This window comes from Loxodonta africana, chromosome 2 (assembly GCF_030014295.1).
Source record: "Loxodonta africana isolate mLoxAfr1 chromosome 2, mLoxAfr1.hap2, whole genome shotgun sequence".
Lineage (NCBI taxonomy): Eukaryota > Metazoa > Chordata > Mammalia > Proboscidea > Elephantidae > Loxodonta > Loxodonta africana.
In genome coordinates this window covers 147,080,691-147,092,607 of record NC_087343.1, presented here as the reverse complement: position 1 = coordinate 147,092,607, position 11,917 = coordinate 147,080,691, and the positions used below count along the sequence as shown (strand labels likewise).

At 57.8% G+C, this 11,917-nt stretch overlaps 1 protein-coding gene across 1 annotated transcript; it reads left to right on the top strand.

Moving 5' to 3' along the window:
• The first annotated feature begins 5,293 nt into the window (after window positions 1-5,293).
• On the top strand, window positions 5,294-10,581 carry PITX1 (paired like homeodomain 1). The gene is made up of 3 exons (XM_003404785.3): window positions 5,294-5,462; window positions 7,775-8,007; window positions 10,039-10,581. Exons 1-3 carry the CDS (start codon window positions 5,294-5,296, stop codon window positions 10,579-10,581), a joined length of 945 nt encoding a protein of 314 aa, XP_003404833.2.
• Window positions 10,582-11,917: the final 1,336 nt, after the last annotated feature.

Sequence of the window (11,917 nt, the reverse complement as noted above, 5' to 3'; positions counted from 1 at the left end):
GCCTTGGGGGCGCAGGCCAAGGACACCCTGGACGCCCCGCGCAACGTCTAGCGGTGGCCAGGGCGCAAGGGGTCCCCAGGGAGAAAGGGACAGGCGAGAGGGCTGTCCGCTGTTCCCCGATATGCCCTGGGTTGAGGGCCCCCAGCACAGGCGGACGCGCAGGCCCCTCTCCATGGCCCGGGACTTCGGCCGTAGCTTCGCGTCAAGAGGGTATTTGTCCTAAACGAAACCGCTTCGCTCGTTTGTTCGTTCGAGCAGCAATATGGCAGAAAAGCAGCAGACATCGGCCGGAGCCCCGGAGCCTCGGGTCCCTTCGATCGCCAACCCCGACGTCCGCCGCAGCGCTGGGAGGCACCCCCAGCCCAGGGCGGCCTGCCCCGCGCGCAGAGCTGCCCTCTCCCATACGGGTTGGGCCTCACCTTCCCCTTACAGAAACCCTAAATGCTTTTCGTAAAGTCCAATAAAGACATTCCCACGGCTTCTCCCGGTTCTGGTTGCTGACGGAGGATTCCCCAGCACACAGCTTCTTCTCTAGAGCCGGGTCTAGGGATTCTGAAACTGAACAGCCACGAAAGTTGGAGCCGATTCTACTGTGGCAAAGCAAGGGCTCTGAAGCCAGGTAGCAAAAATGGGAACCCCGGTCTGGAATCATGGTTCAAAGGTCTTCTGATTTGGGAATTCCCTGAATCTAAAAATATTAAATCCACTTCTCTGAAAAACTAAGGCCCCGGTATGCTGGATTTGTGGTTGCCTCCGACAGCCACCAGGGCCAGAGCAGGAAACCCCAGGTTGCTGTCCACTTGGCCGAGGATGCAGGTCTAGGGTAATGAAGAAGTCTAGGGTAATGACAAAGGCTGTGGGCACCAGGGCAGCATAGGAGAGGGACTTGCTGTCCTCCTGCCCTTCCCCAAGACATTTTGGGACTCTCCACCTCTGCCAAAGAAAGGAAAAGTGGTGAGCTGGGGCACCGATCTGTGGCTGCTTCAACTCTAGGTGGTAGAGGCTCTATTTGTTGACCTCCGAGCCAGACTCAGAACGCCCTTCTCCCAGAAAAGCAGCTGCTGGAAAGAGGAGGCTGTGGTGCAGCAAAACCTGACCCTCTACTCCCCAGTTATGTGGCCAGCCATGGCCACTTTCCTAGCCCTCTCTTTCGCTCAGCCACCCTCAGGAACCAAACGTTTTTTGCTGGGCTCAGGAGAGCCAGGGGCCCTACCAGCCGCTGCCCTGACCGAGCAGGCTGAGCAGTCCACAGCACAGAGACCAGTTCCTCACTCCCGCTGGCGTGCCACTAGCACCGTCCAGCCGAGTGCATCCCACAGCTCCCCAACAGGACACGCTGGGGATCCCGGAATGGTAGGAATCCTTGGGCTGGGGTCCTGGGAGGCCTAAAAGACCCAGCGAGATCGTTCCCAGCCCCTGCCTGAGCACCCTCACCCAATAATTGCTTGCGTTCAAAGAAACAAGAGCTTTTATTGGGGAGGGGGTGTTAAGTCAGGCAGAAGGAGGTAGGTGGTCCCAACTGCACTCCCAAAACTGGGTTTTCTAGTTTGAACTTCTCCACAGCCTAAGAGGCTTAGGGCTGGAATGTCCCAGAGAGCCATAGATGGCCCCGGGGCAGGCCATGGCACATTCTTTCCCTTTTCCTAAAATCCCTTGATTCTGGGGGACAAGGATTAGGGCAGAATACCCCATGGGTTGGTGGAAGGATGCCCCCCATGAGGCCCCTTCAACCACCCTTCCCAAATTAAATTACTGGACCATTCTTGGGCACAGAGTCTGTTCTGAGTGACCCCAACCTCAGAAAAGGTCCCTATGGCAGTTCTTTCAGTCCTCACCACAGCCCAGGCTCCTCTGCTCAGCCAGGACCTCAAGCCTCAAATCTCCTGAAAGTCACGAAATCACTGCTGACTCTGTGTGGCCTGCGAGGGATAAGGGATTAGGGCACATGGTTCCAGCTCCAGTGAGCCCCTTTTCCTCCTACCCTCATGTCCCATCCTTAAGTGACCTGACTACTGAAGCAGCAGGCAGAAATTGCTGTGTCCCATGTCAGACACGGGAGCTGAAGCACAGGGCACGTGAAGCCTTGCCCAAGGTCACATAGCCAAGTCAGGGAAACACTGAACCTCTGCTCTTGCTGCCTCCTTTCCTGTGTATGTGTTGTATGTGATATCTGTGTGAGTGTGCAAGAAGCCCCCGCCTTGACGGAGTATAATCAACCAGAGGCTGTGGCTGAGGGAGAGCAGAGAGACAGCATCAAGTACCCAAGTCCTTCTGCAGGGAACACCTGGAACCAGGCCACAGCCTCCTCTCTCCTCCATACCTGCCTTGCCTCCTGCTTATTCAGCATTGCCCAGGCCCAGCAGAACAGACTCCCCGGGGATCCCCACTAGCTTCATCCCCTCTCTGGGGCTCAGGGCCCCCGAGAACACAAGGCTTTACCTGAAAGGGTCTGAGGGCTTTTCCATCCACAGCAGGCATCAAGATTTCCAAATAAAGGGACTGTTGTGTCTGCCTGGAGCACTGCCAGAGGCCTGAGCCCAGAGGGGCACACAGCAGGTGCTCAATAGCTGCATTAAATGCGTGAACAGTGAGGGACCCACGCCCCTCAGACTGCACAGCTGGAGCTGCAAAGTCACAGAACAGTCCCAGCCCCCATTCATGGACGGCTGAAGGCTCTTTTTGCCTTGGGGTCTTCAACTCCAGGCCTCTGGATGCCCATAAGCACATCATTTTTTCCACGGCCCTGCCCAGAGGTGTGTTGTGCTCCCCACCTTGGTGGGCTTAGATCACACCTCCTACCCCATACCAGCCAGCTTTTTTGCACCAGGAGACCCAGAGGCCTGGCTGTGTGTACACATACATGCCTGGGTGCAGTGATGATGTGTGTTCCCATGAACATGGCACACCCGTGTGTGTGCAGTTTGTAGGTATGCGTGCATGAATATGTGCCCTGTCTGTACCCAGCCAGGCTAAGTGACACACTGCTGGGGTAGGGCAGCTACATGGAGGAGTGTGTGTGAAGGGGCACTCCCTGGTATGCTGCACCACCTAGATACCTTTTTGAAAGCTGCTGCAGGAGACCTGGCCAAGAAATGTGGCAAAAGGTGGGCTGAGGGCAAACGCTGGGCAATCATACTTCCCCATGTTCCCCTCCCCCCATAACCAAGACTAATTTCTTCTCAGGCATCTCTGAACTTAGAGAAACTTCCCTTGGAGGAAACAGCAAGAGGTGCTGAGCCTCCCTAACCCAGACTCAGGAAACAGCCTCCCTCTGGCCTCAACTTCAGAACCTTCCCCCTGTGGTCACAGGCACCCAGTGAGAATGGGCCAGGCCCTAAGGAGCTGTGCCCTTTCCCCATGGCCCAGAGCTAGGAGCCTTGGGCTCAGGCCAAGGGAGTGGGAGGTAGGCCTGGTTCCATCCTGTGCCCACCCCTGCCCTACAGTCCTCACCAAGGAGCTCAGCCTAGGGCTTGGTTGCATCCCTCCGTGAGGGCAGGGTAAGGGCTCAAAGGCAGTGCCCTCGGAGCGCCCCAGATGCTGACAGCCTGCACAGGCAATCCCAAGTAGAGACCCCCAGGAGGAGATGAAGATACATTAGGCTGGGTGAGGCGCTGGGCCTGGTCACTGTCCTGCCGACAGGGGCTCCCTTAGGTTGCTGTGTCTGGCGGAGCTGGAAAGCAGGTGAGGGGCAGAGGGCAGCCTGGGGTCTGGTTGTGTCCAGAGGAGCAGGTCAGGGCTGTGTCCTATCACCCCATGTTGTCTGTTTGCTCAAGACGCTGAGGTCTCATGGCCAGTTAACAATTGTTGAGCAAAATCCTTCGACAAACTTCACTGAAGCTGGAGGACTGAAGGAGGGGATCGTTCTCAGGGGTGGGGAGGATAACATCTTTGTGCCCAGTGAGGGTGCTGCCTCTTAGTTCCCACTGTGTGGGAGAAGCTCGGAAGACCAAAGACTCCCCAAGCTGCTGGGCTGGGGTTCAGAGACAGAAGTCACCTCGCAGCCCAAGGAAGCCGGAGCGTGGGCTCCAGGCTGGCAAAGCTGCCCTGCAGGGGTCAGAGACAGACCCTGTGCCTGCAGGGGCCTGGACGATTTGGCTAGGTCCTGGAAGGTGTAAAGCAAGGGGAGAGAAGAAGAGGCTGTGGGGCCTGTTGGTGCTCTTGGGGTCTCCCACTGCACTCGCCAGCGGCCTGGAGCCAACAGAAACGTTTTGTCTGATTAGACGCCATCATTTCTATCCCAATCCCGGAAAATTGACAGTGGTGCAGAGGGGGAGGCCTGAGAAGCAGCCTTCGGGGAGAGGGTCCAGGCTAATTAGGAGGCAGCATGCGGGGGCCCATTACAGCGAAGGCTGCTGTCACTCAGCCGGGCTCAGGTCCCGGGAGAAGAGGCGGGGGGGGGGGGGGAGGGGCCCGCGGCCCCTCGACGAGGACACTGTTGGGAGCTGCCGGAACGGGCCCGGGCTCTGCCCCCGCCCTGGCGCTGGCTCGGAGGCGCCGGCTCGGTGCAATCCTGCTCAGCGAACATTCACTCATTCTGCAGTTGTTCACGCTGGGACTGGGGATTTTGAGGCAGCCCAGACAGGAGCCGGTTCTGAGCGAAACAAGTCATTTGGGGCCTGAGGTGGGCAGTAGCCGCGCGGGACTTGCAAGCCAGATGCGTTTCTTTTGTGCGGCCGAGGGAGAACTCGGTGTGTCACCGGGAGAGGAGGGAGAGGCGCGGCGAGGCCGCAGGGGGCGGGGAGGCGGCGGGAAGGTGCCTGCAGAGGGGGAGGGCCCGGGAGAGGCAGGGAGGGAGGGAGGGCGGCAGCGAGGGCGCGGCGGCGCGGGCGGCTCGGAGCTGGATTCCGCCCGCGCTCCCTCGCTCTCTCGCTCGCTCCCTCCTCCTCAGCCCCCTCCCACCCGGGTCCACCCCACCCACCACCCCTGGCGCAGGGACTGCTGGAACCTGGCGGTGTGTGCTGTCGCTTTAAGACAGACTCTGCCGGCGCCGTCCGGAGCCTAAGAAACCGGCCCCGGATCGGGAGCCGGAGCCGGGGCCGGGCGGGCGGCTGAGACCCAAGCGGCGGGACCGCAGCACGGAGCCGGGCGCCCGGTCGTGAGAAACCACCGCCGCCGCCCGCCTGGCCCCGCAGTCCCGGGCGGTCCATGGAGCGGGCGCGGCGTCGCCGCGGGCGCGGGCAGCCCCGAGGAGCAGCCGCTTAGGCACTGCGCTCTTGTCCCCGCAGGTCGCCACCAGGCCGGCCGGGCGTGCCCAGCCCCGGCTCCTGGAGCGCCTGCCGCGGTCCCCGCCTCCATGGACGCCTTCAAGGGGGGCATGAGCTTGGAGCGGCTGCCAGAGGGGCTCCGGCCACCGCCACCACCGCCGCACGACATAGGGCCCGCCTTCCACTTGGCCCGCGCCACCGACCCCCGCGAGCCGCTCGAGAACTCCGCCAGCGAGTCGTCTGACACGGAGCTGCCAGGTAAGAGCGTCTCCCCGCGCGGTGCGCACTAAGCCTTCCCGGGCGCAAGAGGCGGGGAGCCAGGAGCAGGGCCTGGCGCCAGCCGGGACAGCAAGGTTCTCTTTCCGCCCAGTGAGCTTTCCTTTTCCCGCTCTTGAGCTGATGGTGAACGCGGAAATTTACACAGACACACACACGAAGGCACTTCCACGAGATCCCCACGCGCCAAGAGGCCGGCAGATGCAAAGACCTACGACCTGAGGGCCAGACTGACAGCTGCTCTTGATCAGGAGCAAATAGAACGAAAAGAGTTGGGTTTGCGCCACTGGGTGCTCCAGGCAGATCAGAGGGAAGAGAGGGGCAGATTCAGACGCGAATGGGGGAGGCGGACAAGAGAAAGTGCCCAGACAGACGCAGAGGGGCAGACACCCCCAACAGACCGTGGATGACAGACCAAGAGGGAGAAATCGAAGAGAAGGGGGAGGGCGGGAGAAAATCAGAAAAGCAAACGGGGGGAGGGAGAGATGTCCAGAAAAGGAAGGCACAGAGAGAACAGCGAGGGCGAGCGGGTCACAGAGCGAGGCCCTGGTCCCGACAGGGCCAGCCCGAACTCTGATCCAAAGATTCTGGCCCCAAGTGCTCTGCGGAGGCCGGAGCCGCCAGTCCCCCAAGCCAGTGCTCCGATGCAGCTCCGGTACGTCTCCCTCGGCGCTTTTTTGTCCGAGCTTGAACTTTTTTTTCCCCGCCGCCAGCATGATCGGCGAGTGGGCGGCGCGGGCCCAGTGGAAGGCGGCTAGTAGTTCCCGGCCGGTCCTGGCCGCCTGGGTTTCCCCGAGCCACTCCTGCGCTCGCTCGCGGACCTAACTCCGCGCTGCCGTCGAGCTCCGGGCTCGTCCCCGGCCCATGGGCACCTCCTTCGTTCATTTCTCAATCTACCGCTGAGTGTTTCCCTTCGGGCTTTTAATGTATTTGTTTCTGTTTTTCATCCCTAAATGCCTTTTTCTGAAGAGTTTTGTTTGCTTGGTTAAAAAAACAGTCACCGCTGGCCTGAGCTTTTGTTTTCAAAAGTTTGAAAGCATGGTCTTTGGTTGGTTTTTCTTTTTTAAACCCAGAGAAATATAGTTATAGATTGATTTTAAAACTAAATCGAAAAAGATTAACAATTTACTGTATTTTTCGAATAAGAGTTAATATACCAGAAGTATTTCTCTGGAATTTAAAATATCTGTATGCAAAAAGTCTTATGAAATTTTTTAAGTCACTCCAAAATGGCGTGTTTCTTTGGGATTTTCTCAAAATCTATTTACAGTGTTTTTTTTGAGAACTTAAATTATCTAACTGTAATGTATTTCTCTGTGATTTAAATTTTATCTTTACCAGGGCGTTGGTTATTGGGAGGCTGTTAAAAATCTACAATGATTGTTTTAATCCCAGAGAAATAAACGTCGATGTCTGCCTAGGCTTTATACACGTACAGCACTGTATTAAGCTAGGTGTCTGTTTGCACACAGGTTTCTGGCTTCTTAATCTGCATTTGCACTGTGTTCCTACCTGCCTATTTTTGAGCATTTGTGACCCTTTCTGTGTTTTAAGACATAGAGCTCTGAGCTTTTCTGGGCTTCTGTATTTTGCTTTTAAATTCTTTTTCATGTTTCAGCGTTTCTATGACTGCATGTGATTTGTGTAGTTTCAAAGAGAGAGCGCAGGCTATCGAAAGCTTAACAGGGTCTCCTAGACTGTCTGGGCTGCTGGTGGAGAGGTTTTACAGGCCTTGGGACTGGAGGCCTGTTGCTAAGGCGGAGAACCAAAAACGGGAGCTAAAGTGGAGAATCGGCTGTGTTCTGCCTGTGTTGTGCCTGCTGGGCCTGACCTAGGCCTCCCACAAACCCTGGGGAGAAAAAAGAGGGGGCTACCGGCCACAGCCTAGCTCTTGCCTCACCGATTCCGCTGGCTTCAGAGAGAAAAATCTGAACTCTTCTAGATTCTAGTTCAGAAAACCAGAGACCCCTCATACTTAGAGCCCCAAGAGCCTGCAAAAAAGTGTACATTTACCGGTGACAGCACAGCAGGGCCCCAGCCTGAGCTCAGGCTTGGGGAACAGGCCCTGCCCAGCCAGGAACCCAGGCTCACGGCTTCAGCTGCTGAAATCTTCTGCCCCGCACGCCACCGATGACCAAGCACCAGGGTGGGCTCTTTCCAATGGGGACAATTCCAGGGCCCCTGGCAGGAGGGAGGGCGGCCACCAAAACTGTGGCAGGTGCTTCGGTGGAGCCGGGACAGGGTGCAATGGGCATACGCCCCAGGTGACTGGCGCCCTGTCCTGCCTGCCACAGAGAAGGAGCGTGGTGGGGAACCCAAGGGGCCAGAGGACAGCGGTGCCAGCGGCGCAGGCTGCGGCGGAGCTGAGGACCCTGCTAAGAAGAAGAAGCAGCGGCGGCAACGAACGCATTTCACAAGCCAGCAATTGCAAGAGCTGGAGGCAACGTTCCAGAGGAACCGCTACCCCGACATGAGCATGCGGGAGGAGATCGCCGTGTGGACCAACCTCACCGAGCCGCGCGTGAGGGTGAGCCCGGGGCGAGGACCTAAGGGGCCTGATTCATCTAGGGGGACCCGCGAAAGAGCTGTCGCTGCCTTTGCCGCACCCCTAGAAAACTTAGACTCGTGCTCAGACTTTCACCCTTAATTCCACCACTCAGATCTGCTCCTTTTCTCCACGGAAGGAAACCCTGCTTTAGCTTCTGGCCCTTTCAGTGGCTGCTAAGACCCTTAGCTGCTAGCACCCTCGCCCCTTCCTTGGCCAGGATCCCACTCGACTCCTCTGACCTGAGTCCTACTTGACCCTCAGCTCTGCCAAAGCCTAAGCCCAAAAACCTGTGGCCCCAGGGAGCTCTCCCATGCCCTATAAGACCAGGGCACACTCAGATGGATGTTAACTGGACACCCTAAAGAGGATTCCCCACTGCAGGGGACCTCAGGAGCTGTTGGTGCCTCCCCCCTCCCCGCCAAAAAACGAAAGGGAATGGCAAGTCCTGCCTGGCCACCTCAAAGATATCTACAGGGTGCATAGGTTTGGTGTCTCAAAACTTCCTGGGGCAGTGATCTCATCCTACACCCAGTCTCTCCAAAATCTCAGGATAGTTGCCACCTGACTCTTCCCCCCGCCATTCAGCTAGTAAGTTGGGCCCTTTACCTGATGCCCTTTCCTATAGGGCTTGGATCAAGTCAAGTGATGGTGGCTCTGGTGGCTGAGTGACCCTGGAACCAAGTCCATTTTCCGATGTAAGGTCTCAGACCCAAGACTAGACTGCAACTCCTGCTCCTTACTCTTGGTTCCCAATAAAAGCAAGTCTTCCCCACCAGGGCAGTTAGAGAATCATTTCTTCCCTGGGTGTGCAAATATTTAATCAGATATTGGGAGCACCTCCCCAGCCAGACCAAAGTCCCACCTGGCCAGCAGGCTCCCTGCTATAACTCCAGCCCTCACCCTTCCTCAGTCAGGTTGGCTAGCCTGGTGGGACATGGGGTGAAGACACAGCACTCACTAACCCTAAACTCTCTAATCCTGCCCTGGTTTATAGTGGCAGGGGTGGGGTGGGGTGGGGGTGGGATCAGAGAGTGCCGGTACTGGGGACAGAGGAAGCCAAAATGCAGGGGTCCAGCAATCCAGCTAAGCGAACTCAGCCCAGGGTTGGAGGAGGGACTGGAGAACAGGGGGCATTTGGTGGGAGGATAAGAGAGGATCAGTGAGGACAGGAGTTGGGAAAGGTGAGGTTCTTACCAAGTTTTATGCAAGAAAGTGGAGGGGGAGATTAGAGCAAAACTAGTAAGAAGCGAAAGGAAATTAAATATTTGCAGAAAAACATATATGGCGTATACATAGGCGGCAGCAAAGAAATTAAATAGGGAGAAGCGAAAGGATCAAGTTTTTGAGAAAAGAACTACAGCAGAGAAGCAGAGGAGATCAGATTATTTTAAAATAATTTAAAAAACTAAATATTTGGGAAGAATGAAATGGATTAAAAAAGTCGGGGATAAAAAAGAAAATGGACTAAGGGAGAAAAAAAGAGGTTCAGAGAGCGAGGTGGACTGAATGAAAACAAACACATGCAGCAGAACTGAAAATATAAAATTGCCAATAAAGATGAAAACAGACCATTTGAGGGATGAAACATAGATTGGAGAATTGGGGGGAGGAGGAAGATCCTATGTTTAAGAGATGAAAAATACTTTGTATTTGAGGGAGAGAAAAAGGGTAGAATATTTAGGAGATATACCCGTTTAGGGGAGAAGGCAGAGAATGGATGCCTGGTAGAGGCGGACGAGTATTTGTTAAAACAAAGGATCCCTATTAGAAAAAGAAAACGAGTTTAATTTGGGAAAGAGGCTAAAGATCTGAAAAAGGAAAAGACTAATATTTTCTGAGGACAGGAAAGGAATCATTATGGAGAGAAAGCAAGAGCGGAAATTTCGGCCGAAAAAAAGAAACAATTCGGAGAGAAGGAAGCGGACGGAGGATTCAGGATGGCGGGGGGTGGGGGTGGGGGTCGCCTTCCCGCCTTGGGCAACCCTGACCCTTCTCCCGCCCCCTCCCCAGGTCTGGTTCAAGAACCGGAGAGCCAAGTGGCGGAAGCGCGAGCGCAACCAGCAGCTGGACCTGTGCAAGGGCGGCTACGTGCCGCAGTTCAGCGGCTTGGTGCAGCCCTACGAGGACGTGTATGCCGCCGGCTACTCCTACAACAACTGGGCTGCCAAAAGCCTGGCGCCAGCGCCGCTCTCCACCAAGAGCTTCACCTTCTTCAACTCCATGAGCCCGCTGTCGTCGCAGTCCATGTTCTCGGCACCCAGCTCCATCTCCTCCATGACCATGCCATCGAGCATGGGCCCGGGCGCCGTGCCCGGCATGCCCAACTCGGGCCTCAACAATATCAACAACCTCACCGGCTCCTCGCTAAACTCGGCCATGTCGCCGGGCGCCTGCCCGTACGGTACACCCGCCTCGCCCTACAGCGTCTACCGGGACACGTGCAACTCGAGCCTAGCCAGCCTGCGGCTCAAGTCCAAGCAGCACTCGTCGTTCGGTTACGGCGGCCTGCAGGGCCCGGCCTCGGGCCTCAACGCGTGCCAGTACAACAGCTGACCGCCCAGCCCGGCCACGCGGGCCGGCGGCCGGCACAGCGCCGGGGCGAGGGCGGGCGCGGGCGCGGGCGCGGAGGACTCTCGCCGCGCCGCGAACCGCGCGCCTGCGCAGCCCCCACCTCCTTAATTCCCTCGCCTACCGGTTGGTTTGTGTTTGCTTTTCCGGACCCCACTCTGCCCTCCAACAAAACAAAATATCAAAAACAAAAAGACGTAGGAGAAAGTGCCGCAAAAAAAAACGGATGAGTTGCAATTTCCCTCGGGGTTGCGCGGATGTTGTGTGTTCGCTCCCAAGGGCCCCGGCGGGCCACTCCACGGAGAGGACGCGGCGCAGGAGACAAGCTCCGAGGCCTGGAAGCCCGGAAAGGGCATCCTTGTAGCCCGCGTTCCCGCCGCGCTGGACCTGGACTGAGTGCCACCGGCCGTGTCGGCCGCGCCCACGAACCGACTGCGCGGAGCCGGGCCAGCTTCGGGTCTCGGCGCCTCCCCAGACAGGCCTGGAAGCCTTCGGCCCCGTACGAACCGAGGCGCCCTCTCCGAGGCACCCTCTCCGAGGCAGGTCGGGCCAAGCGCGCCTTAGCTCCATTCCGATCCGAGGTGGAGTGGGCGTTGGGCTGGGGATGGCAGTGCCCAGCCCGGGATCCGGGACTCGCCGTAATGCCGCACAAAGCCCCGGGGCACCCCGTAGCCCGATTTTAAGGCTACAGAGCCGCAGCCCGCGGTGCTGTTGTCACGAAACGGATGGTGAGGGCTCGCCTCGGAGCATCCTAGCTCCCGAACTAAGCCGCACACCCAGGCCCTCTGCTCTGCTCCTGGGCTAGGAGGTGGTCCCAGTCCCGGCGAACAGCCCCTTCCACCCTGCCCACCGTGCAAGAGTCGAGCCGGGAGAGCGCGGGGCGCGGCGCGGGTCCCGCGCCGCGCCCATTTTGCACACCCGCTCTCCGGCCCGCGCCCCTGTTTACAGCGTCCCCGTGTATGTCGGACTGACTGTATAGAATTATAAATCTGTCTATATCGACTTGTCCATGTACGTCTATTAAAACCATAGTCCGAGCGTGCTGACCATTGCCGAGCCCTGACTGCTTCATTCGGCCAAGAAGGGAGGTACGTAGGAAGGGAACTGCGCCCGCTCGGGGCTCCGCAAGTGGGAGGGAGAAGCCAGACAGCCTCCCGTCGGGGTCCTCCACCCTCCACTTTTCCACCACCATTCCTAACCTGTTCCTTCCAGCCCGGAGCAGCCGGGCATCCCGAGCTCCCTCTCCGCGCCCGCCGTGTGTGCAGCGGCTGCGCGCGGGGCCGCCGTAGCTGGAACTCCCACCCGCCCCCGGCTGAACTCT